Source organism: Symphalangus syndactylus, chromosome 12, assembly GCF_028878055.3.
Source record: "Symphalangus syndactylus isolate Jambi chromosome 12, NHGRI_mSymSyn1-v2.1_pri, whole genome shotgun sequence".
Classification (NCBI taxonomy): domain Eukaryota; kingdom Metazoa; phylum Chordata; class Mammalia; order Primates; family Hylobatidae; genus Symphalangus; species Symphalangus syndactylus.
The window spans coordinates 144,198,618-144,225,976 of NC_072441.2; the positions used below are offsets into that span (position 1 = coordinate 144,198,618).

Here is a 27,359-nt window from a genome sequence, read left to right on the forward strand (position 1 = left end):
ACAGTGGTGCTGCCCTGTGGGTGTGGAGGAGCCCAGAGCCAGGGGCACACCAGCCTCTGTTCTGATGAAGAGCATCTGGCTGCTGGAGAGACACCTTTCTGGGATACCATCTGCCTTTTCCTCATTCTTTGGTTCCATGAGTGGTTTGATTAGTCTGCAGAAGACGCAGAGCTTGATTAACTGCGATGGGTGAATTGCTCCAGTAAAATGCCAAAAGACACATAGCTTCTTGTCTTCTTTCCCACTGGAGGTTGTCCAAGGCCAGTGGCAAAGAAATCTGCCTGGAACACCTTAGCTAGAAGTGGCTCTAGCTCTGTTACATCCCTTCCCTGTTAGACTGGGCCCCCTAGAGTGACACTAGGAACCACCTGATCTCATGGGGTGGAGGCAGATTGCATAGCACCCCCAGCATCGCCCTAGCGTCGGTGCCACGTGACTGGCTACCAGGCTGCCTAAAACAAAGGCCACAAAAGGAGATCCAAACGCGTAAATAAGCTGCTCTGGGGTTCTGACAACTGAGAGGTCATTGGCTCTGTGGCCTAGGGTCCGTTATTTCCTGCTGTCCTCTGTGGCGGCCTATACCTCTGGCTTGGGCGAACAGTAAAAAATCAGAAAACGGGTGCTGAGTCTGTCTCTCGCGTATGTACAGCCTCACAGACTCTGCTCTGTCCTTGCCTGGAGATGCGTGGGTACTGGGTCTTGGTGCTTGATCTGGCACTGTGGGAAACCTGATCTCAGCCCTTAGACTCTTACTGGAATAGACATTTTCCTAATCTCCTGAGCCATCTATTGGTCCTGGACAGAAGCCATCCCTGTACTTTGCCCATTAGCATCTTACCTCGTGAGCCAACCAGCAAAATAATAGGGCCTTGAGCCCAGCACACTTGGATGATGACATGGGGGAAGGTCTGAGTAGGGCTGGCCTTTGTGCCTGGATACTTTATACGTGTAATTGTGATGAGGATGGATAGCAAGGAAGCCACTCCCACCTGACCCTCACGGCCTCTGTGTCACCTGTCCTCTAGGTGGGACGCTCGTCCCTGCTGGTGGGGAATCTCAAGAAGAAGTATGCACAGGGGTTCCTGCCTGAGAAACTTCCACAGCAGGATCACACCACCACCACTGACTCGGAGATGGAGGAGCCCTATCTGCAAGGTGGGCATCTCAGACCCTGAATCTCTCGGCCTCCCAGCATGGCTGGTAAAGCAGGCCTCACACACTTCCTCTCTCTCTTTCTCCAGAGGAACCCTGAGCCAGTGAGTCTGTAAACATTTCCCCCAGCACCTCCTCGGCCTCCTTCCCTCAAAAAGAGGGATAGGGGAAATCAGGAGAACCATGTGTCCTCTGCTCCCCCAATCCCCCTCCAGCCAACCACAGGATCCCAAGAATGGCTTTTCCTGTGGGAATCATTGGCAAGTTTTTGGCATGACTGTAGGAGTGGCCCCAGGCAAGTCCTGCCCTTCGTCCGTGCCTTGAGAGAGACTGGGGCCAGCTCTGGGTCACGGCAGAGGCCAGGCAAGGCTGCTTTTTCCACATGAAGCACTGACAGGGCTGCACAGCTGCAGGAGCGTGGGCTTCTGAGGTCTTCTATTGGGTCAGCAGCCAGCTGCATAGGTCAAGGTGGGATGATGCCAGCAGAGCAGCTGTGACAGCATCCGGAGTATTTCCTGGGGTCCACAGTCATTTAATGCTGATTCTTCCCCACCTGTGTTTTGCCTCAGACTCAGACCATGTGGAAGAAAAAATGTCAAGTATACAAGGGGCATCCCCAGACACCCTTGAGTACATTCCAGGGGTGAGATCCACGGGCATTTTCCACGCTAGAATGCTACCGCATGTCACAGCTGTGGGGGCAGGAGAACCAGGCAGGATGGAGTAGGGAGGCCCCGAGGTGGGGCTGGCCACAGTCCTGCAGGAATTTCTCATTCTCCACCCTACCCATTTCTATACTTTTCAGAATCCAAAGAGGAGGGTGCTCCCCTCAAACTCAAGTGTGAGCTCTGTGGCCGGGTGGACTTTGCCTATAAGTTCAAGCGTTCCAAGCGCTTCTGTTCCATGGCTTGTGCAAAGAGGTGAGTGGCCCCAGCCCCCTCCATTTCCTCAGGACTGCACTTTATGTCCCACCTCTTGCCATTAATAGTCTACCCCAGGAGGCCCATAGGGGTGGCTTCTTCAGTTTCCTAGTTCCTCGACCCACCCGGAAGCAGGATGGCATCCCTAATTCAACAAGCACGAGAAGCCAGAACCCCTAAGAGCAGGTGGGAGAGAGCAGCGGGAGTCCAAGGAAAAGCCGCAGTGCTTTGGCTCGGCTGGCCCTCCTGGGCTCCACTGGCACCCATTCGCCTTTCCTAGCCTTAACAGCCCCTGCCTTGTTAGGGCAAGCCTTGCCCAGAACCACAGCTATAGTGTTCCCTTGGTGAGCCCTCGCCCAGCATAGATCACTAATGGTCATCATAAAAACCACTGTCATTTCCTGAGAACCTGCTGTGTGCTAGTCACTGTGCCAGTCAATTGATAACGATTATCTCATCTTCAAAATAACTCCCAAGACAGGTATTACTATTGTCCCCTTTATACAGGTTAGGAAGCCAAAGCACAGAGGAGTAGTAGTGCCTCAGATGACATAGCTAATAAGCCATGGGCCTGGGGATTGAGGCTTGTCCAACTCGAAAGCCGTGTGTGGTCTTTGTACCACAATGGAAGCAGCAGCTGACCTTGAAGCCCTGAAATCCCAGAAGGGAAGAAATCTCTAGGTCCCAGACAGAGGTGCTCTGCATGCCAAGCTAGAGTTCAGCTATCTTCAGCCCTCATTCCCCTCAGGCTGTCAGGGCAGCCAGGCCACTCCCCAGCAGGACAGTGGACAGTAGTTTTCCGCCACAGGGTAACATTTATAGTGGAATAAGTCAGGTGTGAGCTCTCTCCCTGGTCCAAGTCCAGGTGTCTCAAACATTTTACAGACATTATCTCATGTTGTAAGACCAGACCTAGAAAATGAGTGGTATTACCCCCAACTCCAGATAAGGAAACGGAGGGTCAGGGCTTAAGTGACTTAAACCCAAAGTCACACAGCTAGTAGTTAGTGATGGAGTTAGGATCGGAACCAATAGATGGACTCAAATTTTGTCAGACAGCTTGGCTGTGCTCATTCTGCCTACGGCCCACGAGCACAATGACTGCTGTGAAATCCCCTGCTCCCCTGTCCCTGAAGGTACAACGTGGGATGCACCAAACGGGTGGGACTTTTCCACTCAGACCGGAGCAAGCTGCAGAAGGCAGGAGCTGCGACCCACAACCGCCGTCGGGCCAGCAAAGCCAGTCTGCCACCACTTACCAAGGACACCAAGAAGCAGGTAAGAGGCCAGCAGAGCCTGAAGCTCCATCCCCACAGTCCCTACAGCTTCCCTTCCGTGGCCCTCGACACCACGGTCCCCTCCAGCTGCCGACTTCAGCGCACTGTGCTGTGCTCTCATTCCTTGTAGACCTGTCCAGTCGAGCCTTCTGCACCCCAGTAGGTCCCTTCATTTAGACCCATGGGTGCTTACAAGGTTCCCTGCCCCCTTCCGTGGCCTTGCCTCAGCATCACCCCACCTTCCAGTTTGCCTCCATCCTCGGCTTCTGGGGCCACGGAAATGGGGTGTCCCCTGGGCTGCTCAGGTAACCTCCTGCCTTACGTGGAGGGCTGGGTGAGAAGGCAGCCTCCACCCTTTGTTTTGCCACCTTTTTGCCTCCCTGAACACGAAAGCACAGAGTTCTTGAAGGTCTCTACCAGGAACATGGGTATTCAGTCATTAAATATTTTTTAGCACCAGCTGTATGCCAGAAACTCTGTTAGGCACTAGGCTGTAAGGACACAGTCTCGCCTTAAAGGAACTCCACAGCGTGGTGTGATGTTTCATAACCTTATGTATAATTTTGCCTGTTGTTTTTGTCTTAAACCTCCGTAAGAATGGTCCAAAGTTATGGTCCAAAATGTACATACAGAAGAAATTTTACATGCCATTTCAAGTGGCTCTGTGATCACCTCCTAGAACTCAGAGCCCTGCTTTAAAACTCACGTTTAGAAAAAGATAGATAATTAATTGCGGCCGGGTGCAGTGCCTCACGCCTGTAATCCCAGCACTTTGGGAGGCCGAGGCGGGCGAATCACGAGGTCAGGAGATCGAGACCATCTGGATAACACAGTGAAACCCCGTCTCTACTAAAAATACAAAAAATTAGCCGGGCGAGGTGGCGGGCGCCTGTAGTCCCAGCTACTTGGGAGGCTGAGGCAGGAGAATGGCGTGAACCCCGGCGGGGCGGAGCCTGCAGTGAGCCGAGATCGTGCCACTGCACTCCAGCCTGGGCAACAGCGAGACTCTGTCTCAAAAAAAAAAAAAGAAAAAAGATAATTGCAGTATTGTGTGGTACACACTACAATACTGAGAGGGACTAACTCTGCCTAGGGTAGGAGACAGGACAGCATGGAAGATGCTGTTAGATCTGGGAATTCAGACACGTAGTAGTAGGCCAAGTAGAAAAAGGAGAAATACCTCCTTTGTCCATCACTGCTGCTAGAGATGGTTTGTTCCCCCATCCTGAAGAAAACTCTCTGCTCCCAGCCAACAGGCACTGTGCCCCTTTCGGTTACTGCTGCTTTGCAGCTAACACACAGCCAGGAAGACTCCAGCCGTTGCTCAGATAACTCAAGCTATGAGGAACCCTTGTCACCCATCTCAGCCAGCTCATCTACTTCCCGCCGGCGACAAGGCCAGCGGGACCTGGAGCTCCCCGACATGCATATGCGGGACCTGGTGGGCATGGGACACCACTTCCTGCCAAGTGAGCCCACCAAGTGGAACGTAGAAGATGTCTACGAATTCATCCGCTCTCTGCCAGGTAAGGCCCTTGGAAATTCCATGTCTCCCTGGAACAGCAAGGAAAGAGAAAATGAGAGACCCTCCCACCACCAGGAGGATTAGGTAGTTCAGTTAATGACTCAGGTTCAGGAACTGGGGTGCGGAAATGAGTGAGATGAGCTCCCTGCCTATAAGAGCTTGCCTATATTCAGCATAGAATGCAAACTATAAATATTCCATAGCTGTAATTCTGTATATTTTCTGGCATGGGAAGTGATCTGTGTGAAATAGAGAGATGATAATATAATTAACTGTCTCTCTCCTGGGAGAGATGAGGAGGGGAGTCAGGTAGAGTGTAGGATATGTGTCAAGAACATCAAAATTAAGAAAATAGCCGGGTGTGGTGGCTCACACCTATAGTCCCAGCACTGCGGGAGGCTGAGGTGGGAGGATTGCTTGAAGTCAGGAGTTCGAGACCAGCCAGGGCAACATGGTGAGACCTGTCTCTACCAAAAAAAAAAAAAAAATTTAAGAAAATGTAAACTAAATGACAATAGACAAGTATGCCTTTGCTGGATGGAGAGACTGCAAGAGGGCGCACATGCAGAGGCATGAAGATAGGGAAGTCTGTGGCATGGCCAGACATGGCACAGAGCCCTGCGTGGTGGAGCACAAGTGGTGGTGAAGCCCAGGATCTAGGAGCCAGCTGTAAGAGGCAAACCTTACATCATTCACAAATGCCTTCAGTGGGGCCCGGATGCATTAGTGTTTTTCTGCCAGTCTCACTCATACACCGGCCAGGTCAGGTATTCATGGCAACCACAAGCCTTGTTCTCAGAGACCGCAGTGTGGTTAAGAGCACAGACTTCGGAGTCACACAGAACTGGGTTCAAATTCTGGCTCTGTCACTTAATGTAGTATGTTCTCTCTTCATCCCCAAAATTTTTATTACACAGTTGCTGTGGGTAGGGAATTCAGGAGTGGCTTCCTGGGCAGTTCTGCCTCAGGTCTCTTATGAGGTTGCAATTAAGATATCAGCCAAGGCTGAGGTCATGTGAATACTGAAGAGCTGTGGGATCTCTTCCAAGGTGCCTCACTCACGTGATTTGCCCTGGGCTGGCTGTTGGCAAGAGGCCTTTGTTCCTGTCTGTCTACGTGGGCCTCTCCAGAGGGCTGCTCAAGTGTTCTCATGATATGCATGGCAGTGGGATGTCCCCACAGGTAGGGATCCAGGAGCGCAAGGTAGAAGCCACTGTGCCCTTTATGATCTAGCCTCTGAAGCCACATACTGGCATTTTCACAATATATTTTTTTAATTATAATTTTTCACAATATCTTATTGGTCACACAGGTCAGTCTTACTCATCGTGAGAGGAGACTCACGGGGGCATGAACTGGGAAGCAAGGATTATTGGGAGCCATTCAGAGACAAGCCATGTAGTTCACCATGGCCCCCAGAAATTTGTGTTCCTTCCTCATGCAGAATACCCTCACCTCCACCAAATCCCCAACAGTTTGGTCCCATGACAGCATCAGTTTGAAGTCCAGGCTCTCATCATTGAACCTAGGTCCAGGCGTGGATGAGGCTTCTGGGGTCCAGTTCTTCAAGTATAAGTCCTCTCAGTCTGAAGATCTGAGAACTAGAGGGAGAGGCTATCTGCTCCCTTCCACAAACCCCATGCCCAGTGGGACAGCCATAGGATAACCATTACAGACATGCCCATCCAAAACGGGAAGAAACGGAGCGTACAAGGTCGCTGATCCATTCCAGTTCCGAAATCCGCTAGGGTTCATGGTGGCATTTCCTTAGCTGGGACTCAAAGCCTGGGAGTGATCTGTCTTGGCTCTGCCCTCTGAGTTCTTCCTTTTCTGTGAAAAGTAGCCTGTATTTTCAGTGTAGTCGTTCTCTCAGCCTACTTCCTGCTTTTTATTTTATATTACCTTGGACTTTCTTTTTTTTTTTTTTTTTTTTTTTTTTTTGAGATGGAGTCTTGCTCTGTCACCCAGGCTATTGTGCAATGGCATGATCTCGGTTCACTGCAACCTCCGCCTCCTGGGTTCAAGCAATTCTTCTGCCTCAGCCTCTCGAGTAGCTGGGATTACAGGCATGCGCCACCACACACAGCTAATTTTTGTGTTTTTAGTAGAGATGGGGTTTCACCATGTTGGCAGGCTGGTCTCAAACTCCTTACCTCAGGCGATCTACCCACCTCAGCCTCCTAAAGTGCTGGGATTATAGGCGTGAGCCACTGTGCCTGGCCTACCTTTGACTCTTAAAATCAGTAATTCAGTATTTCTTAAAATAATTGTGGGTTTTCTGGGAATCTTGGTGGGGTCCATTCCATTAGACAAAAACCACACCCAGAATTACCTTCAAGGATAAGCTGTTGTCTGCATTGGTACTCCTCTGAAGCTGAGGGGCAGCACGGATGGTGCCTTCACATTCTTAGAAACCCTGCTGTGAAAAGAGGATCTGTGAGGCGTGCCTAGAAAATCTGTCGAGAGCCTTTGGATTGAATAGCTCTTTGAAGCATCACTTTAGATCTTTCTGAAGTCTTAACCAAAAGAGTTAAGTCACATCGTAAGTTTAATCTGTAGACCATGTTTTCTTGACTGTGCCCTGAATTTGATCTTTGCCTAGAAACCATTTCTTAATGGTAGCATTATGTGCCATCTGGAGAGGCTGGGCATTTTTAAAACCGGCAGATCCCGGTTCCTTTACGTTGAACAGTTTGTTTTTACCTTCTCTCTCTCCTATTTTACTGTGAGCAGCAGTAAGAAGCCAAGCAACACCTTCCACATTCTGCCTGAAAAATCTCCTTAGCTAGACCACCCACTTCATGAGGTACATTCAACTTACATTTCTGCTGCCAACCACATTTTTACAAAATGTTCTTTTATTTCATAATAGAGACCCTGTTTCTTCCAATCTCCACTAAGAGTTCCCTCACTTTAGGCCTCCCCAGCAGCTTCCCTAAAGACCATGAGACTTCTATATACAGTCTCTCAAAGCACCTTAGACACTCAGCTTTTTTTTGTTTTTTGAGACGGAGTCTCACTCTGTCTCCCAGGCTGGAGTGCAGTGGCACGATCTGGGCTCACTGCAAGCTCCACCTCCCGGGTTCAGGCCATTCTCCTGCCTCAGCCTCCTGAGCAGCTGGGACTACAGGTGCCTGCCACGGCGTGCCTGGCTAGTTTTCTGTATTTTTAGTAGAGACGGAGTTTCACCGTGGTCGCGATCTTCTGACCTCGTGATCCGCCTGCCTCGGCCTCCCAAAGTGCTGGGATTACAGGCATGAGCCACCGCGCCCAGCCAGACACTCAGCTTTCCACATAGTCCTTCCGGCTCCTGCCTGTGGCCAGTTCTGAGGCCACGCCCACATCTATAGAGCTATGTCAGCACTCCTTTTCCAGGTACCAGAATCTGCATTAGTTACCTACTGCCGTGATGTAAATTACTCCAGAACTCAGTGGCTTTAAGCAGCAATCACTTGTCATCATCTCAAGGGCCATGTGGGTCAGGAATCGAGTGGCTCGGCTGGGCAGTCCTGGAATGAGGCTCCTGGTGTCCAGTTCCTCTTAGTCTGAAGACCTGGAAACAGAGAGGTTATCTGCTCCCTTCCACAAACCCAGTATATGAGTTTGAGGTGATATGAGGTCTCAGGGAAGACGCTATACAGGCTGCAGTGTCTGAGGTCTGGAGCCAGAAAACCCACTTCCAGCACGGTTCACTCACATGGCAAGGAGGCCGGGGACCACCAGGGCCTTGGCTGCTGTCCACGCGTGCCTCGCCAGAGGGTTGCCGGGGTGGCTTATTGGTAGCTGGCTTACTCTGCAGTAAACCAGGCAGAAGAGTGAGGTGAGAACTGCTGTGCCCTTTATGATCTAGCCTCAGAAATCACACGCTGTCACTTCCTGAGCCCCTCAGTGGACATGGGTCCGCCCAGTTCACGGAGCAGGGGTCTGGACAGGGGCACATTGGAGGAGGCCCAGACCACGGCTGCTGTGGGTGAGTTGCACAACCTCTCTCAAGCTGCAAAATAAGAACAGCAGCGGCGCCTTCCTCAAGGCGTGGTTATGAGGACTAAAGGAGACAATAGATAAAGGTAACTAGATCTAGATAACTAGATGCGGTGGCTGCCAGAGGTGAACACTGGCGGCTTGGATTGACACTATCTTTGGTGGTACCCCCTCAGGCTGCCAGGAGATAGCAGAGGAATTCCGTGCCCAGGAAATCGACGGGCAAGCCCTGCTGCTGCTCAAGGAGGACCACCTGATGAGTGCCATGAACATCAAGCTGGGGCCCGCCCTGAAGATCTACGCCCGCATCAGCATGCTCAAGGACTCCTAGGGCTGGCGGCAGCCAGGATTCTGGCCCAGGGTGCCTCCTCCCGACTGAGCAGAGCCAGACAGACATTCCTGAGGGACCCAGAAATGGGGCCAGTTGGAGGGCAGGGGCTCTCCCTAGGGGCGTAGCTGGTGAGGAGGTCTGGGCACCTCCTCCATGGCTCTCAGGGGCCTTTCATTTCTGTGGGAGGGGCAGAGAGGTAGGTGGCACAGAAGATGGGGCTTTATGCTTGTAAATATTGATAGCACTGGCTTCCTCCAAAGTCCCAATACTCTAGCCCCGCTCTCTTCCCCTCTTTCTGTCCCCCATTTTCCAGGGGGTATATGGTCAGGGCTCCCCAACCTGAGTTGGGTTACTTCAAGGGCAGCCAGCAGGCCTGGATGGAGGCCTAGAAAGCCCTTGCCTTCCTTCCTCCCACTTCTTTCTCCAGGCCTGGTTAACTCTTCCGTTGTCAGCTTCTCCCCCTTCAGCCTGTTTCTGCAGCAGCCAGGGTTCTCCCCCCTGCACCCTCTGCAGGTGGAGAGAGAGAAGCTGGGCCCAGCCAGGCCGTGCCTGCTGGCACAGACGCCTTAACGCTGTGTGTATGACTGTGTGACTGTGTGGGAGCCTGGACTGACAGATAGGCCAAGGGCTACTCTCTGGCATCTCCAGGTGTTTTGTAGCAAACAGCCACTTAGTGCTTTGTCCTGGACTCCACTCAGCCTCAGGATGGGGAATACCCAAGAATGGCAGCCTCAGTGCAGAGGCAAGGTCAGAAAGAGACGGCGCTTCAGAGTTTCCTTTCCAGACACCCCTCCCCGCACTGTGAAGTTCCCCTGACTGCCCTCCTGGTTCACAAAGAGCATTAAGAAAGCTGTGGTGGTCTGAGCAACATAGCCCAGAGGGCTGAGCCTCCTGGCCTGCCTGCCCGCCCACCCTGGGAGTCCCAGTGGTGAGGCTCAGAGAACTTCTAAGGGGAGAGAACAGCGGGAGTTGCTGTTGATGTGAAGAAGGCAGCTCTTGGCCTCCCACTCCCACACTTCTTTGCCTATAAATCTTCCTAGCAGCAATTTGAGCTACCTGAGGAGGAGGCAGGGCAGAAAGGGCGAGGGCCTGCCTCTGACCTGCCGTGTCCTTTGCAGGAAGGAGGCAGGCACCTTTCTGAGCTTATTCTATTCCCCACCCACACCCCAGGCAGGGTTGGAAATGAAGGACTTTTTTAATCTTTGTTTTTGTTTTTTAAAAATAAATCTGTAAAATCTGTCTCTTTGGTGCCTTTCTCCCCTAGGAATGCCTGTCTCTGGGCCCAAATGGCTACTTTTCACCCATACAGAGACAGGTGGGTCCCTGGGCTGGGGAAGGGACCTTAAGTGGACAGCATATCCGCCACACTTTTCTGAGGCTGGGTCATTTGAGGGTGCCCTCAGCTGCAGTTCACACAGATAGATAGCAGCTTTCTTCACACAGTGTCCCTTGGAGTGAGAGGGTCCAGAAGCCCTTTCTGCTCTGCGCTCCCCTACCCGCCATTCCCACTTGGGAGATGATGACTGTTGGGCTAGCAGCCTCTAGACACCTGGGGCAGAACCCAGACTCTCCCATCTTCCAGCACACACCTCTCGATAGAGCTGCACAGCATCCAGAATAGCCTTGGGATGGCTTTGGTTCACTAAGCACTTGCATGTTCAAATAGAAAATGATTAGGGCAGAGATGAGGCATCTAAGCCTTGAATAAAGAAGAGAAAGGGCATTCCAGACCAAGGCAACAAGTGCAAAGGCACAAGCATGAACGTGGAAGTGCAAATGAGAGGCAGGTGAGCTGGCTGGATTAGACGTGTGTGCTGCTAACCGTGGCCTGTGTTGACCACATGCCTCTGAACCAGGCACTGTGCTAGAAATGAGACTGGGGTGAAGCACAGAATAACCACGTGCCCTCTTGTGTGCAGTGAAAGCTACCCCACATCTATGGGGGGAGGGGGAAAAGGGGCAGCTTGGCCTCACTGCTCCTCCCCCTTCATCAGGTTTTTCCTTAAGGGACCATTTCCACCTGTTAAAAATTTAGATTATGGGCGTTCACATCTGTAAACCCAGCACTTCGGGGAGGCCGAGGTGGGAGGATCGCTTGAGGCCAGGAGTTTGAGACCAACCTGGGCAACATAGGGAGACCCCATATCTACAAAAAATATTTAAAAATAGGCAAGGTGGTGCATACCTGTAATCCCAGCTATTCTGGAGGCTGAGGTCAATCGCTTGAGCCCAAGAGTTCAAGGCTGCAATGAGCTATGATTGCATCACTGCACCCCCAACCCAGGTGACAGACAAAACCCTATTTTTTTAAAAAAAGCAGGGGTAGGGGTGGTTTGAGGGTCAGGCCACAACCTACTGAATCACAGTCTCTAAAGGACAATTACTTACTTGAAAGTAACTTTCAAGAACCAACACTCACACCGTAGTAACTCCTCTTTGGAAAGCCTATTAAAATGTAACTTTCTTGGAGGAGAAACAGACTGATTAGTTGATCCCCAGGGGGTAGAACTAGGGACTGGAAAGCCTGTCCCAGGAGGCAGGGAATGGCTGGCAGGACCCTGAGCTGACAGGGGAGGAGGAGGATGCTGAGATTGGTGAGCCCTGGGGAGCCCCCAGGCAAGAACGAACGCCCCATGTGCTGCCTCCTCTCCTGCTGCTGGAGTGCAGGCCACGTGCGCAGGTGCACCACTGGCCTATAGGACTCTGGGCAGTTCTTTTCACTTTCTGGACCTTAATTTTCCCTTTATGGAAGAAAATGAAAACCAGGCCCCACCTGAGTGTGTCGTGTGTAGCAAAGAAGGAGGGAACCAAACCTACTCCTAAAAGAAGATGTGGTGAATTTGATTCACACCAATGAGTATCCATCTTCTTTAGATGAAAAGCTCCAACCTACTGCAAGTTTGCAGGGTGCACCTGCAATAGGCATTTGCTATTCCTGTTGTTTACACTTTACACTGAATTTCACAGACCTATTTCCATCATGATCCACAATTTAAAGAAATATTTCCCAACCTTGTATACACACTTCAATATCTATCAACTGAAACAAACATTGCATGAAACAAAACCTACCCTCATGTACAATACAGAATATTTTCTTTTCCATCGTATTCCTGTTCATATTTTAAAAATCTTGGTCACGACCCACTAAACTCATTACATGGCCCTCAGGTCACAACTGGAACTTTAAAAAGCACTGCCCAGAGTAAACCACAACAGTTCAACATCCACGATCTTACATGGTTCTCTCTCCTGGGTGACTGGTGTACGTACTGGTGTACGTACTGGTGTACATTCTACTGAGAAGGTAAAGGCCTCCACTAGGTGAACTGTCCAAGGTCACAGGTGCCGAGTGCCCTTCAGATCTGGGTGAGGCTCTGTGCAGAATGGCTTTTCCTGGGTGGCAAACACCATACCTTGATTGCCAGCCGTTCCCAAGAACCAAAGACACTTCCCCTGGGGAGAGAAGAGGAGTCTGTACAAAATGACAGAGCCTCCAGCCAACCAGAACTGGCCTACTCAGACCCACCCTCTTCCAGGTGATTGGCCCCAAAAGGGTTGCCAGCCCCACTCCACCTGGGGACCAGCTTCCTCCAAAAGGTCGCACCCCCGCAGGTCCCTCGCAGGCAGTCCATCCTGATTGCTCCTGTGGTGCAGCTCCTGAGGTAAAGGGGGAGGAGCTGCTTGTTCCAGGCCTCCAGCAACAGGCCATTTCTTCCCAGGCTCTGCGCTGGGAAAGTTTGCTCCAGGCCATCCACCCTACCTGCTTCCCCATATGGCTCTCAAGGAGGGACTCAGGTGAGTGGGGACAATGGTATGGAGAGGAAGAAAGCTTGGGGACAGCTGAGCTAAGAGGGATCCAGTCTGATGGCTAAAACAGTACCAAGGGGAAGCACCAGAGTGAGCCCAGGAGTACGAGCTGAGCCTCCAGTCCTGGGGAAAGGTGGCTCCAAGAGGGGATGTTGCCCCAGGAGAAGGACAATCCATGTGCATGGACACCGGGGTGGGGGAGGTTGTATTCCACAAGATTTTGCAGCCAACGAAAAGCTGGACTCCCCCTGCTTCCTTTAACTCTAAACCCCCTTGGCGAGTTGGGAAGCAGAGACCCGGGGGTACATTCCCTCCCCGACTGTAACAGAGCTCCCTCTATCCCCACTGGACTGATGGTCCAGGACTAGGAACCTGTGCCCCCTTACGACTTAATGGCTGATCTTTAACCCTTTCTTGAAGCCAAGGAGAGTGGGGAGCAGGGCACAGGGTGGAGCTTGACGGACCACCTTCTGTAGGTAGAACCTGAACAAGAAATGTGGAGGAGTGGGCTGGTCAGGGGCCTCCACAGACTATGGGCTCCCAGGCTGGGGCATAGGAGGGGCAGGTGGAGCTGGTGGGTCCCACCCAGTCCTAGGTCTCAGCACCCTCCCAGGCCTGACCACAGGAGTTCACAAGACCAACTCTGCCTGTGTGCCCTGGCTGAGGCCCAGAGCCCAGAATAAGCATTGGTTTGCCCTACCCTGGTTGGGAGGAGGCTGGTGAAGAGGGTGGGACAGCCACAGAGAGGGGGAAAGCCCCTCCAGCCTTTTCCTGCTCTCGTAGTACCTTATGCAGTACCTCGCACACCTCCCACAGTGCACCTCCCGAGGCAGCCTTGTCAGCTACCAGTACGGGGTTTGACCAGGCTTGTAGGAGCCAGAGAAGCCCAGCTGCAGCCAGCCCTCCAGGAGCTCAGACAGGAGCTGAATGGAGTGGGAAGGGAAGAAGCCAAGACCACAGGGAGAAATAACAGGGCTGAGAACTTTGTGAGATAAGCCTCAGGGTTGAGCTAGGCCCAGGTCAAATGGAGCCCAAGTGCCATGCTGGAAGCTCTGGCTGGGGGATCAGACAGTCCTTCTCAAAGCCCAACCCCACCCATTATCCGCCGTGCAAATGCCTTGGTGGAAAGTGTAAACAGGAATGGCAAATGCCTACTGAAGGTGCACCCTGAAAATTTGCAGTAGGTTGGGGCTTTTCACCTAAAGAACACGGATACTTATTGGAGGAGAAACAAGCTGATTAGTTGATCCCCAGAGGGTAGAACTAGGGACTGGAAAGCCTGGTGTCCCAGGAGGCAGGGAATGGCTGGCAGGACCCTGAGCTGACAGGGGAGGAGGAGGATGCTGAGATTGGGGAGTGAGCCCTGGGGAGCCCCTAGGCAAGAACGAACGCCCCATGTGCTGCCTCCTGCTGCTGGAGTGCAGGCCACATGCGCAGGTGCACCACTGGCCTATAGGACTCTGGGCAGTTCTTTCCATCTTCTGGACCTTAATTTTCCCTTTATGGAAGAAAATGAAAACCAGGCCCCACCTGAGTTTGTTATGTGTGTAGCAAAGAGGGAGGGAACCAAACCTAGTCCTAAAAGAAGATGTGGTGCATCTGATTCACACCAATGAGGCCGCCCAGCCTTGCAGAGGTGAGCTGTCACTGAGATCTGCTCCAAGCCTCCGTGAGTCCTCTCTCACACAGTGACCCTGGCCCAGCCCCCTTGCTGAGTGCTGCCCTCAGGTATTGTGTGTCCCCTGGACAGCAGTGTTCACCTGGGTGTTCCAACTCAGTGCTTCTCAAGCTGCAGTTTGCATTTCCTTGATCTTTCCTTCTATGTTCTCAGCGATTGATCCCAGTGACCCAAATGGACCCCTGCTTTCTCCCCTGAGCAACTGCAACCCTAAGCAAGTGATTTAACCTTTCTAAGCCTCAGTTTACTCATTTATAAAGTAGACATAAGCACAGCATCTCCTTCAAGGGCCTGTGGTGTGCCTTTAACAGGACAGGCACATAATACACTTGGCCAGGTATCCGTCTCAGTTAAGTGTCTGGGATTATGCATAAGGAGTGCAGACTTAATCCTGAAGAAAATGGAGTTTTAAGCAAAGAAGTACCAGTCAACTTGGAAGACAGAATGAACACAAATAACTCATTCATTGTTTCATTCATTTGCCAAACAAATAATTATCAATAGCATGAATTATGAGGCAAGCTCTGGGATTTGGCACCAAGAATACAAAGGCTGGCAAAACAGAGAAACTCGGAACCTAGTGGAGCAGACAGTCCCTAGCATCACTTGGCAGGTACTGGAGGAGAGGTCTGGGAAAGGGACGGAGGCGCATCCTGGGGGCGGGAACTAAGAGGAGGAGATGTCAAGGCCGGCTTCAGACAGGAGGAAGCTGGGTGCTGAGGAATGATGCAGAGCTTGTTGGCTCATGGAAGGAAGAGCGCAATCAGAACGGAATACAGAGGTGGGGAAGCCTAGGAGACTTCATAGTGAGGGTAAAAGATGGAGACTGGGCGGCAGGGTCAGGAGGCTGTTATAGGAATCCAGGTGAGAAACAAGGAGGCACGAATAGGACAGTGAGGGAGGCCAGGAGGGGAGTTTTGGGCACCAGGAAGGAGGCAAAAGCAACAACTTGGCTGTCAGGAGAGAAAGCAGGGGTCCCACTTGGGTCACTGGGATCAATCGCTGAGAACACAGGATGGGGAGAGTGAATGGGAGGATGGGAGAAGAGTGAGTGGGTGGATGGAGGAGAGTGAGTGGGAGAACCCACAGGGTTTGCTGATGGGCTGCATGTGGGGAATTAAATTATTTGTAACAATATTTTTATTTAAACCAGCACATCCAAATTTACACCTGTTTCACTGTTTTAATGTGGCTACTAGACATGTTTAAATTACACATATGGCTCACACTGTACTTCCACTGGATGATGCTATTCTAGATCTCTTCCTACACTCATGAAAGAATGCAAAGGCTCAGGTGCACAGGCACAGGGGCTTCCCCCTGCCAGAGCAAGGTCTCCCTCTCCATATTAGTTATTCCTTCCTTTTCACCTTAACACATTAGGGTCTGTTTTCCAGACAGTACGTGTAAATCTACCTCACCCTTTTCAATAGCCATGTCGATCTCCATTATACAAGTTGAGTAACCCTCATCCAAAAGTCTGAAATCCAAAACGCTCTAAAATCCGAAACTTTTTGAGCACAGACAGGACATTCAAAGGCAGTGCTCCCACTGGACCATTTTGAATTTCAGATTTCCAGATTAGGGACACTTAGCCAGGAAACACAATGCAAATATTCAAAACTCCAAAAAAGCCCAAAACCCAAAACACTTTTGGTCCAGACTTTTGGATAAAGGATACCCAACCTGTATAGATATGCCTAATTCATTCATCCAGTTCCCTACTGATGAACCCTGGGGTTGTTGAATTAGTTTGCTTTTTCAGAGAAGGCTACAGGAACATCCTGGGACTAGTCACTGTAGAGTCTCCGTTCCTAGCTGCAGGCAAGCTGGCCAGGGGCTGTGGGCACTGACAGTGTTACAGTGGAGGAGGTGGACTTGGAAGGCTTCTCAGGCATGGTTAAGAGATGTGGACGGTGTCCTGCAGTCAGCAGGAAGCCACAAAATGACTTAAATTTTTTTGTGTGTAAATTGCTAATTTTGAATTTTTCCTTCATTAAAAAAGCAGCATACTGTAAATACCTTACAGACAATTGGGGAGAAAATAAGAAACTAATGTGCACATTCTTCCTTTTAGTCTTATTTTCTGATGCATGTTTTTATTCTTGCTAAATTGTAATCAGGGTGCATATCAATTTTAGATCCTGCTTTTTTCCTTTAATGTTCCTGTATAAGCATTTTTCTACGTGACTGCAAAGTCTTCCTAACACGTTTATTTAGCCAGTCCCTTCAGCTGGACACTAGAGTCTTCTTCCGTTATATTTGAGCAGCTGAGATAATGCCTCTCCCTGTGACCCAAAACGCCTTCTCTATGGGTGCTTTCCAGGCAGCATTCAACCAAGCTCAAGTCTCGCTTGTGTAAGGGAAACAAGCACACACCTATCAATACAACCACCCTGTCCCCTCCAGTTGCCACCCCATCTCCTTCCTCCTTACAGCCCAACTTCTGGAAAGACAGCCCCACTCCCACCCAACCCATGTGCCTCTCCTTAATTCCTCTACCTGCTCAGTCTCCCTCCCATTCCCACCTGGTCTAGGCCTGGGCCCCGGCCTCCTGTCCCTCTGTACTCTCTCCCTCTCTCCCATGGTAAATCCCTGCCCTCCTGGTAAATCCCAGAACTTTCTCCTGAGCCTGCCTGCCTTCTGGGCTCCAGCTACCTTCCTCCAACCAGACAACCAGGCATCTTCTCCTTTCTGGTACCTCAGCCCCGTCCCTCAAATCCATGGCCAAGTCTTGCCCATGTGCCCTCCCTGACAGCCCCTCACCACCTATTCCTCCCCATCCAGCTGCCAACTCCCTGGTGTTGCCCCTAATACCTCCCAGGGGCTGGCACCTAACTCATCTTCCTGCCTCCAGCAGTGCCCTCCCTGCCACCCCACCACGGCCAGGCTCCAGATTTCAGCTGGAGTACTTCAGGGTTTGTGGGGGGTTTTTTTGTTTGTTTCAAATAAAAATCTGACTGAGTCACTCCCCGGAGGAAATACCTTTCAGGGCTCCCCATGACCTCCAAGATGAAGTCCAATTCCCCAAGCCTGAAATGCGGGCCCCGGGTGACCTGGCCCTGGCTCACCTCTGCAGCCTCATCCCTCCCTCCTCATCTGCTACTACACTCCACCCCGCAGTTCCACAGACATTCCAGGAGTGAGGCTTCCTCACTTTTGCACACTGTTGTTTCTTTTCCATGGACCTCTCTTCCCCCTCCATGCCTTCTTCACCTGAAGAACTTCTGTTAATAATTTTTTAGGTCCTAGCTTAGAAGTCAACTCCTCCTCCAGGAGGCCCCAATTACCTCCTCATCTACCAAGGCTCAGGTGCTACCCTCCAATTTGCCTCATAGCATCTGGTACTGTTCCCAATCACAGCATTCATTGTGCTGTGTTCCACGCATCTGTTTTCAGTCTGTCATGTGACCCATTCCCTCACCCCGCGCCCCCCCCCGCCGCCACCCACTACACCCACATCTTCCTGACTCCGCACCCTGAAGACAGGGTCTGTGTCTCATTCACCTCTGAATCCCTGACTTAGCACGGTGCTTGATGCTGAGCTTGTGTCCAATAAATATATGTTGAATGCACGACTTAACAGAAACTGATGAACATCTTGATGCACAAACTTTTCTCATTCTGAAGATTATCTCCTTTGAAAAGATTCCCAGAAGCTGGGAATTATTTAATCAAAGTGGATGAATACTGAACACTTTCAATTGCCATAGCTAAGTAGCTTTCCAAACGGCTGTAGCAATTTACACTCCCACCAGCAAGTGTAAGAGTGCCGATCTCACTGCATTCTTGCAGCTTGGCTATTCTCATTATGCCTTTTATTTTTTAAATCAAGACAGGGTCTACCTCTGCCACCCAGGCTGGAGTCCAGTGGCATGATCATAGCTTACTGTAACCTGTAACTCCTGGGCTCAAGCGATCCTCCTGCCTCAGCCTCCTGAATAGCTGGAACTACAGGTGCATACCATCTGGCTAATTTTTTTTTTTTTTTTTTTTTTTTTGAGACAGAGTCTTGCTCTGTCACCAGGCTGGAGTGCAGTGGCGCGATCTCAGCTCACTGCAACCTCCGCCTCCCAAGTTCAAGTGATTCTCCTGCCTCAGCCACCCAAGTAGCTGGGACTACCGACGTGTGCCACCACGGCCAGCTAATTTTTGTATTTTTAGTAGAGATGGGGTTTCACCATGTTGGCCAGGATGGGCTCGATCTCTTGACCTCGCGATCCACCCACTCGGCCTCCCAAAGTGCTGGGATTACAGGCGGGAGCCACCACGCCCGGCCCTGGCTAATTTTTTAATTTTTTGCAGAGGCGAGGTCTTGCTCTGTTGCCCGGCCTGATCTCGAACTCCTGGCCTCAAGCAATTCTCCTGCCTTGACCTCCCAAAACACTGGGATTACATGCATGAGCCCCTCCCAGCCCCATTATGTCTTTTTTAAAAAGTGCTCATTTTATAGGCAAAACATACCACCTTGTTCTAATTTGTGTATCTTTGATTACCAGTGAGGGTGAACATTTTTCCATCTATTTGCCTACTAAATGCACTTCTTTGAGGATTTACCTGTTTGTGTGACGTGGAAACTGTTCAGGCAGGCTGACTTGTTATGAGATGACTCTGGGGCTGTGGAGGAAGTGACCAGGAGCATGAAGAGTGCTGCTGCAATGATCCCATGATGGAGGAGCAGGCCAGGGTCACTGTGGGGCACGGGGAAGAGCAGGGGAAGCAGAGATCAAGGAGACCAGGGCAACCCGGGACTGAAAGCAGACAGCAGGTGCAGAGCAGGAGGGGTCAGGGTGCACCTAGGTTTCTGGCTTGGCGCAGTGAACTGGAGGAGGGGCTGTGCTCGGAGACAGTGCCCAGGTGGATCCACACACCTGCAAGGCAGTTCGCAGCACTCTTTACTAGACACACCTGCTGAGGAACAGTTATGTGGGGCGGCAGAAGAGGCAGGGGCAGGAGGGTCTGAGGCTGGCAGCCTTCTTGAAAGAGACCAGGGGAGCCAGGTTTTGAAAGGATTTGTAGGCAGGACACGGTGGCTCACGCCTGTAATCCTAGGACTATGGGAGGCCAAGGTCGGCAGATCACCTGAGGTCAGGAGTTTGTGACCAGCCTGGCCAACATGGCAAAACCCCGTCTACTAAAAATACAAAAATTAGCTGGGCGAGGTGGTGGGCACTTGTAATCCCAGCTATTCGGGAGGCTAAGTCACGAGAATCACTTGAACCCAGGAGGCAGAGATTGCAGTGAGCTGAGACTGTACCATTGCACGCTAGCCTGGGCTACAGAGCAAGACTCCGTCTCAAAAAAAAAAAAAAAAAAAAGAGGAGGAAGGAAAGAAGGATGGATGGATGGATGGATGGATTTGTAGGGGCAGGGAGTGTAGTGAGGAGGCTGCCCAGGTGACGATCAGGGTGTGTTCAGGAAGAATGGTCATCACTAGCTAAAGCTGAGTGAACTATTGCAACATGAGAGGCCTTGTTCTCATCGCTTAGCTTGTGTGAAGGCAATGACAGCCCTAAGGCAGGAGTTCTTATTACCCCATCCTATAGATGAGACTGATGTGCAGAGGACCAGACCTTGCCCCAGGGTCAGACAGCTAATGAGTGGTGGAGCTGGGATTCGAACCCAGGGCTCTGGCCCCCGTGTCTGTGCTCCTTACCATGTGGCTGCAGTTGCTCTAGATACGTGAGTACTCAGGAAGGTGGGGTGACAGTGGAACAAGCTCCCCAGAAGGAACTTATTAAGATTCTCAGCTTTTGGAGCCCTTCCTGGAAAACGAAGTGTGGACAAATCCCAAAGCCGACCTCTTCTGAGCCAGGAATTGGGCTGCTGAGCTCTGCTTGGAGGAGTTCACCTGGCCTGGCGACTGGAGCCACCACAGACACCTGGTCTCTGACCACAGCCAGCCCAGTAACTCTTCTCTAAGTCCCAGACAGCTCTTAACTCCCAGTGACTGAGGCGGGAGGATTGCTTGAGCTGAGTTGGACACAAGCCTGGGCAACATAGCAAGACCCTATCTCTAAAAAAAAAGAAAAATTAGGCGTCTATAGTCCCAGCTACACAGGAGGCTGAGGCGGGAGGATAGCTTGAGCCCAGGAGTTCAAGGCTGCAGTGAGCTGTGATCACACCACAACACTCCAGCCTGGGTGACAGAGTGAGGCTGTCTCAAAAAAAAAAAAAAAAAAAAAGAAAGAAAGAAAAAAAAACTCCCAGTCACCGAGCCACAAACACTTGTGCATCCTCTCTTGGCCTCTCCTGTCCAAGGTCAGTCCCACCTTCCACCCAGGATTTAAGTACCTCAGCCCCTAATGTTATCATCCCCGCAACCTGCCGAAGGTCATGCCCCTGCACAAGAAACTGGTAACACTGGCTACCTTCATGCAGAAGAACCGGCTGGCCGGAAGTAAGAAAGACTTTTCATGTATGTGTGCATATAAATACTTGTGTCTATACATATAAATGAGTTACTGATGCCCCCCTCCCGCCCCCAGGGCCTGGAAGAGAATCTTCTGGCGGCAGATCCTACTTGCACTTGGCCTCTTAGGCCTGTTTCTGTATGGCCTCCCTAAATTCAGGTACAAGCCCCTTTCCTCAGCACTTGAGGTGGGACCACAGAGTCAGGTTGAAAGGGGATCTGTCTAAGTGCCTCCTTGAGGGATGGAGGGCGGTGGCTAGCTCAGCTCAAGTGTCCTTGCGAGCTCTCTCTCCTTGTAAGAAGCAAAGCCAGAGGACTCCTGGCCAGGCTGACATGCTTCTCACGGCTGCCCACCCCCCGCCCCTCAACCTGCCACAGGCATCTGGAAGCCCTCATCCCCATGGGCGTCTGCCCTTCGGCCACAATGTCCCTGCTGAGAGACAACTTCACAGGTGCCCTGCGTCCCTGGTAAGAAGCTCCAATCCCTCCTACTCCAAGGGCACCTCAAACCCTACACAGATCTGCCCTATGTCCCTGCCCTCCACACATCTCCCACCCCAGCAGAGCCAGGCACTCTGCCACCAAGCCCAGCAGCCCCATCGGGCGACACATCTCCCAGTCCTCTGTGTTGCTCTGAGCTGAAGACTTCCAGGGGCAGCAACTAGGTCTCATCGGTCTATGGGTCCCTAGGGCCCAGCACTGGGGAGGTGGCAGTGAACATGCACCAAGTGGGTGGATAAATGGAGCTATTTCCATTTCCCATCCCTGCCCTGGTCAGGGCCCGGCCTGAAGTTCTGACCTGTACCCCCTGGGGGGCTCCCATTATTTGGGATGGCACTTTCGACCCAGATGTGGCCAAGCAAGAGGCTAGACAGCAGAACCTCACCATTGGGCTGACCGTCTTTGCTGTAGGCAGGTAAGGCCTGGGAATGGGAACAGTGCGGTCAAGGCTGTGAGTGGGAGGGGTGTGCATGTGATGGAGGAGGCGGGGCACCCTGCTCCCCTGTGCCATGGGATCCCAAAGTGAAGCGAGAAGCAAAGACACTGCCACCACACTGTCCAGTGTCTTGCCCCACACCCCCAGATGAGCACAGAACCATCCTTCTCCTCCTCCCAGGACACCAACACCATAGAGCCCGCCCAACATAGGCAGCCAGGGCTGTTCTAGATACATCTGGAAGGGACTTGCCTAGGGGCTGGGGCTCATCCATCTGGAGGCACTGGTTTTGTAGTGAGAAAATGATGGAGTCTTTCAGGTGAGAGCAGTGAGAGGAGGGGAGTGTGACCGGGTAAGTAGAGGGATGATTCACTGCAGTAGGTGCCCATTGGAGGTCAGCAGCTCAGGTGCAGGTACACAGGACTGTGGGGGCAGGTGCCAAGCAAGTCTGATGAAGGGAGAGGGGCTGGGGAGCTGAAGGATTGCAAGGGAGTGAATCTGAACTGGGCAGAGGGAAGTGAAGAGAGGAAGGGGGTGACAAATACTGAAGTGGCAAGGTCACCGGATGAGAGGATTCAGTGAGGTAGGACTGTTTTGGGTTGGGGGTGGTAATCACAGTAAGTGAGCTAGAAGAACGAGGTCCTTACAGAGTGGGACAGACACCGATGAAGATCAAGTTGAGGGAGTAGCCATGGGAACAGGTGACTGTGGAGGGCACGGGACAATCACTACAGGAAAGGAGGTCAAGAGAAGAAATGGCAGGGGCGCTGACCTCCCTACTAGGGATGACAGGGAGTGTCTAAGCTGGGTGTCAACCTTCCTGAAGTGACACGAAGGGGACTCTTGGCTGACAGTGGCAGTCAGATCCTATAACCTCGTTTCGGGCAACTAAAAGAAGCATTTCTAAAAGGGGAACTAGTTGCTTTGGGTCAAGGCTCCTCGAACTCTGTCCCCCACACCCTACAAGGGAGAGAAAGCCAGGAGTGCCACTGACAGGCCAGGGGATGAAAAGGACCAAGGGCTGCCCCGTGGACCAGGTGGGCGGAACCGCTGGGCCACTTGGGCCTTGGCCTCTCCCAGGGCCTCGGTGCTCCCACTTCCATCACACATGCTGAGTAGGGCGTTCCTGCCCCAGCCCTAGGGGTCAGACACTCAAGGTACAGAAAATTCTAGGATACTGAGGTCCTGAGTTCCAAGATTCTGAGTCCAACGCCATGAAACGCTGAGATTTCCTAGGTCTCTGATTCCCATTTCCCACAGTCACCAGGAATAGAGGAAGTGCAAGTAAAGGTACAGGCTCTAAGGCCAAGCTGGGTTCAAATCCTGGCTCAACCACTTACCAATGGTACATAAAAGTTTCTAATGCTCTTTAGATGAGACAATGCACATTGACTTAGAAAGCAGTGGCTGCCACATGATAAAAGTTCAAAGTATTATTAGGCACTGTTACTACTATTTTAAAGTCCTAGGATCCCAAGGTCTGTTCATACAGTATTCCAGGCAGCCTCGTTATCTAGATAGTGAAAGACAGTGACTTAAAACAGCTTATTATAGCTCATAAAATAATCCTGTGGAGGGCCGGGCGCAGTAGCTCACACCTGTAATCTTTGGGAGGCCCGAGACAGAAGGATCACCTGAGGTCAGGAGTTCGAGACCAGCCTGGCCAACATGGTGAAACCCCATCTCTACTAAAAATACAAAAAAAATTGGCCAGGCGTGGTGGTGGCCGCTTGTAATCCTAGCTACTTGGAGCCTGAGGCAGGAGAATCGCTTGAAGCCGTGAGGCAGAGGTTGTAGTGAGCTGAGATAGCGCCACTGCACTCCGGCCTGGGCCACAGTAGCGAAACTCTGTCTCAAAAATAATAGTAATTCTGTGTGTCAGTAATTCAGACAGGGTTCAGCAGGAAGGGCTCCTCTTCTCATGCTCTCAAATGTCTGCGTCTCAGCTGGGAGACCAACTGCTGAAGACTGCTGGGGCCAGCTTAGGCTTCCTCACTCATGGCAGCACCCAAGTTCTGGGACTGCTTAAATGGAGGCTCACAGCTCTAAAGAGAGAAACACTGCCAGTCCTCCAAAGGGCCAGTATGAGGCAGGAGTGGCAGGCAATTTGCAAGCATCTTCAGTCCAACCTGCCCTACCCCATTTAGGTTGAAAGATGCTAGGGCTAGAGGGTCTGGGGTTCCAAGGCCAGGTGTGGGGAGAACCAGGCAGCACTGGTGGGGTGGGGGTAAGGTTGGGGTGGGGGTGAGGTGGGTGAGATTGGGGTGGGGTAGGGGTGAGGTGGGGTGAAGTGAGGTTGGGGTGGGGGTGGGGTGGGGGTGAGGGTTGGGGGGGTGGAATGGGGTGAGGGTGGGGTGGTGTGAGGTGGGGGTGAGGGTTGGGGGGTGGAAGGGGGTGAGGGTTGGTGGGGTGGAATGGGGTGAGGGTTGGGGGGTGGAATGGGGTGAGGGTTGGGAGGGTGGAATGGGGTGAGGGTTGGGGGGTGGAATGGGGTGAGGGTTGGGGGGTGGAATGGGGTGAGGATTGGGGGGGTGGAAGGGGGTGAGGGTTGGGGGGGTGGAAGGGGGTGAGGGTTGGGTGGGGTGGGGTGGGGGTGAGGGTTGGGGGGTGGAATGGGGTGAGGGTTGGGGGGGTGGAATGGGGTGAGGGTTGGGTGGTGTGGGGTGGGGGTGAGGGTTGGGGGGGTGGAAGGGGGTGAGGGTTGGGGGGTGTGAGGTGGGGGTGAGGGTTGGGGGGTGTGAGGTGGGGGTGAGGGTTGGGTGGTGTGAGGTGGGGGTGAGGGTTGGGGGGTGGAATGGGGTGAGGGTTGGGTGGTGTGGGGTGGGGGTGAGGGTTGGGGGGGTGGAAGGGGGTGAGGGTTGGGGGGTGTGAGGTGGGGGTGAGGGTTGGGGGGTGTGAGGTGGGGGTGAGGGTTGGGTGGTGTGGGGTGGGGGTGAGGGTTGGGGGGTGGAATGGGGTGAGGGTTGGGTGGTGTGGGGTGGGGGTGAGGGTTGGGTGGTGTGGGGTGGGGGTGAGGGTTGGGGGGTGTGGGGTGGGGGTGAGGGTGGGGTGGGGGTAGGGGTGAGGTGGGGAGGCCGGCCCCGCCTCGCTTCACTCTCAGGCCGACCGTGGCGCCCCGCCCTTAGGTACCTGGAGAAGTACCTGGAGCGCTTCCTGGAGACGGCAGAGCAGCACTTCATGGCGGGCCAGAGCGTGGTGTACTACGTGTTCACTGAGCGGCCGGAAGCGGTGCCCCGCGTGGCGCTGGGCCCGGGACGGGGGCTGCGCGTGGAACGCGTGGAGCGCGAGCGGCGCTGGCAGGACGTGTCGATGGCGCGCATGCGCACGTTGCACGCGGCGCTGAGCGGGCGGCTGGGCCGCGAGGCGCACTTCGTGTTCTGCATGGACGTGGACCAGCACTTCAGCAGCACCTTTGGGCCCGAGGCGCTGGCCGAGTCGGTGGCGCAGCTGCACTCCTGGCACTACCACTGGCCGCGGTGGCTGCTGCCCTTCGAGCGCAACGCGCATTCGGCCGCCAAGATGGCGCGGGGCGAGGGCGACTTCTACTACCACGCGGCGGTGTTCGGGGGCAGCGTGGCGGCGCTGCGAGGGCTCACGGCACACTGTGCGCGGGGCCTGGCCTGGGACCGCGCGCGCGGCCTGGAGGCGCGCTGGCACGACGAGAGCCACCTCAACAAGTTCTTCTGGCTGCACAAGCCCGCCAAGGTGCTGTCGCCCGAGTTCTGCTGGAGCCCGGACCTCGGCCGGCGGACCGAGATCCGCCGCCCGCGACTGCTCTGGGCGCCCAAGGAGTACCGGCTGCTGCGGGACTAGCGCCGCCGCCGGCTCCCGGCCCTCCGGCTTCTCCGCCGGCCCAGCCGGCCCGGCCTCACTCCCGCTCCCGGCGTCTTTGGCCCCGGGAAGGTGTGGAGTGGGAGTCACGAGAGGCAGAGATCCTGAAACCGGGCGGGGCCTTCTGGACGCTGATGGCGCTCTGGAGGGCAGAGAGATACTGGATACAAAGCCCTACCCGCTTCGTGTGCGCCAGTCCGTGGGAGTGGGAGGAGGCGGAGGGGCTCCTCGCCTTTGGGGAGCTCCTCACTTCGAGAGAAAAATCCCCTTCCCTTAGCTTAGCAGTGAGCGAGGCACAACTGCAGTAAAGCCCCAAGCTATCAGCCTGTAGACCTTTCACACCTGAGCCTGCAGAATGCAGCTGGTGTCTCTGGAGATGTTTTAGTCCCACCTGCAAGCCCCTTTTTAAATGAGGAGCCTGAGACACAAAGAGGAAACATAACTGCCCAAGGACACAGAGGGTCCGAGTCACTGTGATGTCAGCGGCTGGAGAGGCGTGGCTGGCCCCTCGGGATGTCTCTGGGCAGGAGCCACAGGAAGAAACACAGGTGGCACCCCGTCATTGGCTCTGCCCTTTTACCTCCCCTGCTCATAAGCACGGTTTGTACATATTTCAGTAATATTATGATAAATTATTCCTGTGCTGCGAGACAAAGTAGCAAACATAAGAAGCCATGTTTGCTCCTTTCCCTTGCCAGCATAATTTCACAAAGCCCTGACTGTGACAGCATATAGCTGTCAAAACAAAAAACACAGCTCCCCACGTCCCTTGCCAGAGTCACTATATTCCCTAAAAAAAAATAAGTGACTCTAGATATATCTCCATATAAGATAATGTCAGTTGGGGTTAGTGATCATGCTTCTATAAACTATAACCAGATACACTCTTACACACAAACTTAGATATAATTTTACGCATACTGAAGCTTCACCACCTATATCTAAACTCTAAAATACAACATTCAGGCTGGGCATAGTGGCTCATGCCTGTGATCCCAGCGCTTCGGGAGGCTGAGACACACAGATCACTTGAGATCAGGAGTTTGAGACCAGCCTGGCCAACATGATGAAACCCTATCTCTACTAAAAATACAAAAATTAGCAGAGCGTGGTGGCACACACCTGTAATCCCAGCTACTGGGGAGGCTGAGGCACAAGAATTGCTTGAACCTGGGAGGCGAAGGTTGCAGTGAGCCGAGATCGTACCACTGCACTCCAGCCTGAGCGACAGAGCAAGACTCTGTCTCAATAAAATAAATAAAATACTACATTCAAAGCGTCCGATAGAACCTCTCGAAAGAGCGCCTCCTGGGCCATAGGCCTTGGTCGATGATCCTCAATAAGACTTCTAAGTGACACTTTATTTTAAAAACTTACTTTTATTCTTTAGTTGACATTCCCAAATTGTTGTGGCCTTTTCTCCTAGACAAAGTCCAAAATGACATTTTCTGGCCTCGGGGCTATAGCAGGGTGACATTTGGCCACAGTATCTGGGAGGGAAGTTT

General features: G+C 52.6%; 2 protein-coding genes and 1 long non-coding RNA gene across 14 annotated transcripts in view; 2 read left to right on the forward strand and 1 right to left on the reverse strand.

Annotated features, from left to right (window-relative positions):
* Positions 1-10,425, forward strand: part of PHC2 (polyhomeotic homolog 2) — a 112,050-nt gene extending 101,625 nt beyond the window's left edge. For all 12 annotated transcript variants that reach the window (XM_055254905.2, XM_063627953.1, XM_055254904.1 and 9 more), the window contains 5 exons: positions 1,026-1,155; positions 1,958-2,072; positions 3,209-3,350; positions 4,599-4,875; positions 9,032-10,425. In XM_055254905.2, coding sequence (XP_055110880.1) covers positions 1,026-1,155; positions 1,958-2,072; positions 3,209-3,350; positions 4,599-4,875; positions 9,032-9,186 — 819 coding nt within the window. In that variant the 3' untranslated portion in view covers positions 9,187-10,425. The remainder of the gene's footprint in view (positions 1-1,025; positions 1,156-1,957; positions 2,073-3,208; positions 3,351-4,598; positions 4,876-9,031) is intronic.
* Positions 3,886-8,500, reverse strand: LOC129468924 (uncharacterized). Its single transcript, XR_008652866.1, has 3 exons — positions 8,273-8,500; positions 7,207-7,293; positions 3,886-4,903 (listed from the first exon to the last, which is right to left on the reverse strand). It is a non-coding gene; the product is annotated as an uncharacterized lncRNA (long non-coding RNA).
* A 126-nt stretch (positions 10,426-10,551) lies between the features above and the next one.
* On the forward strand, positions 10,552-27,135 carry A3GALT2 (alpha 1,3-galactosyltransferase 2). Its single transcript, XM_055254921.2, has 5 exons — positions 10,552-12,984; positions 21,163-21,246; positions 21,465-21,554; positions 21,865-22,002; positions 25,149-27,135. Exons 1-5 carry the CDS (start codon positions 12,962-12,964, stop codon positions 25,834-25,836), a joined length of 1,023 nt encoding a protein of 340 aa, XP_055110896.1. The 5' UTR covers positions 10,552-12,961; the 3' UTR covers positions 25,837-27,135.
* Positions 27,136-27,359: the final 224 nt, after the last annotated feature.

What these genes read in the sequence shown, in the direction of transcription:
- A3GALT2 (XM_055254921.2), top strand. Translation starts at nt 12,962, where the DNA reads ATGGCTCTCAAGGAGGGACTCAG. An exon ending in TATGGCCTCCCTAAATTCAG is followed by an intron (nt 21,247 to 21,464) that starts GTACAAGCCCCT and finishes AACCTGCCACAG; the next exon opens with GCATCTGGAAGCCCTCATCC. An exon ending in ACCGTCTTTGCTGTAGGCAG is followed by an intron (nt 22,003 to 25,148) that starts GTAAGGCCTGGG and finishes CCCCGCCCTTAG; the next exon opens with GTACCTGGAGAAGTACCTGG.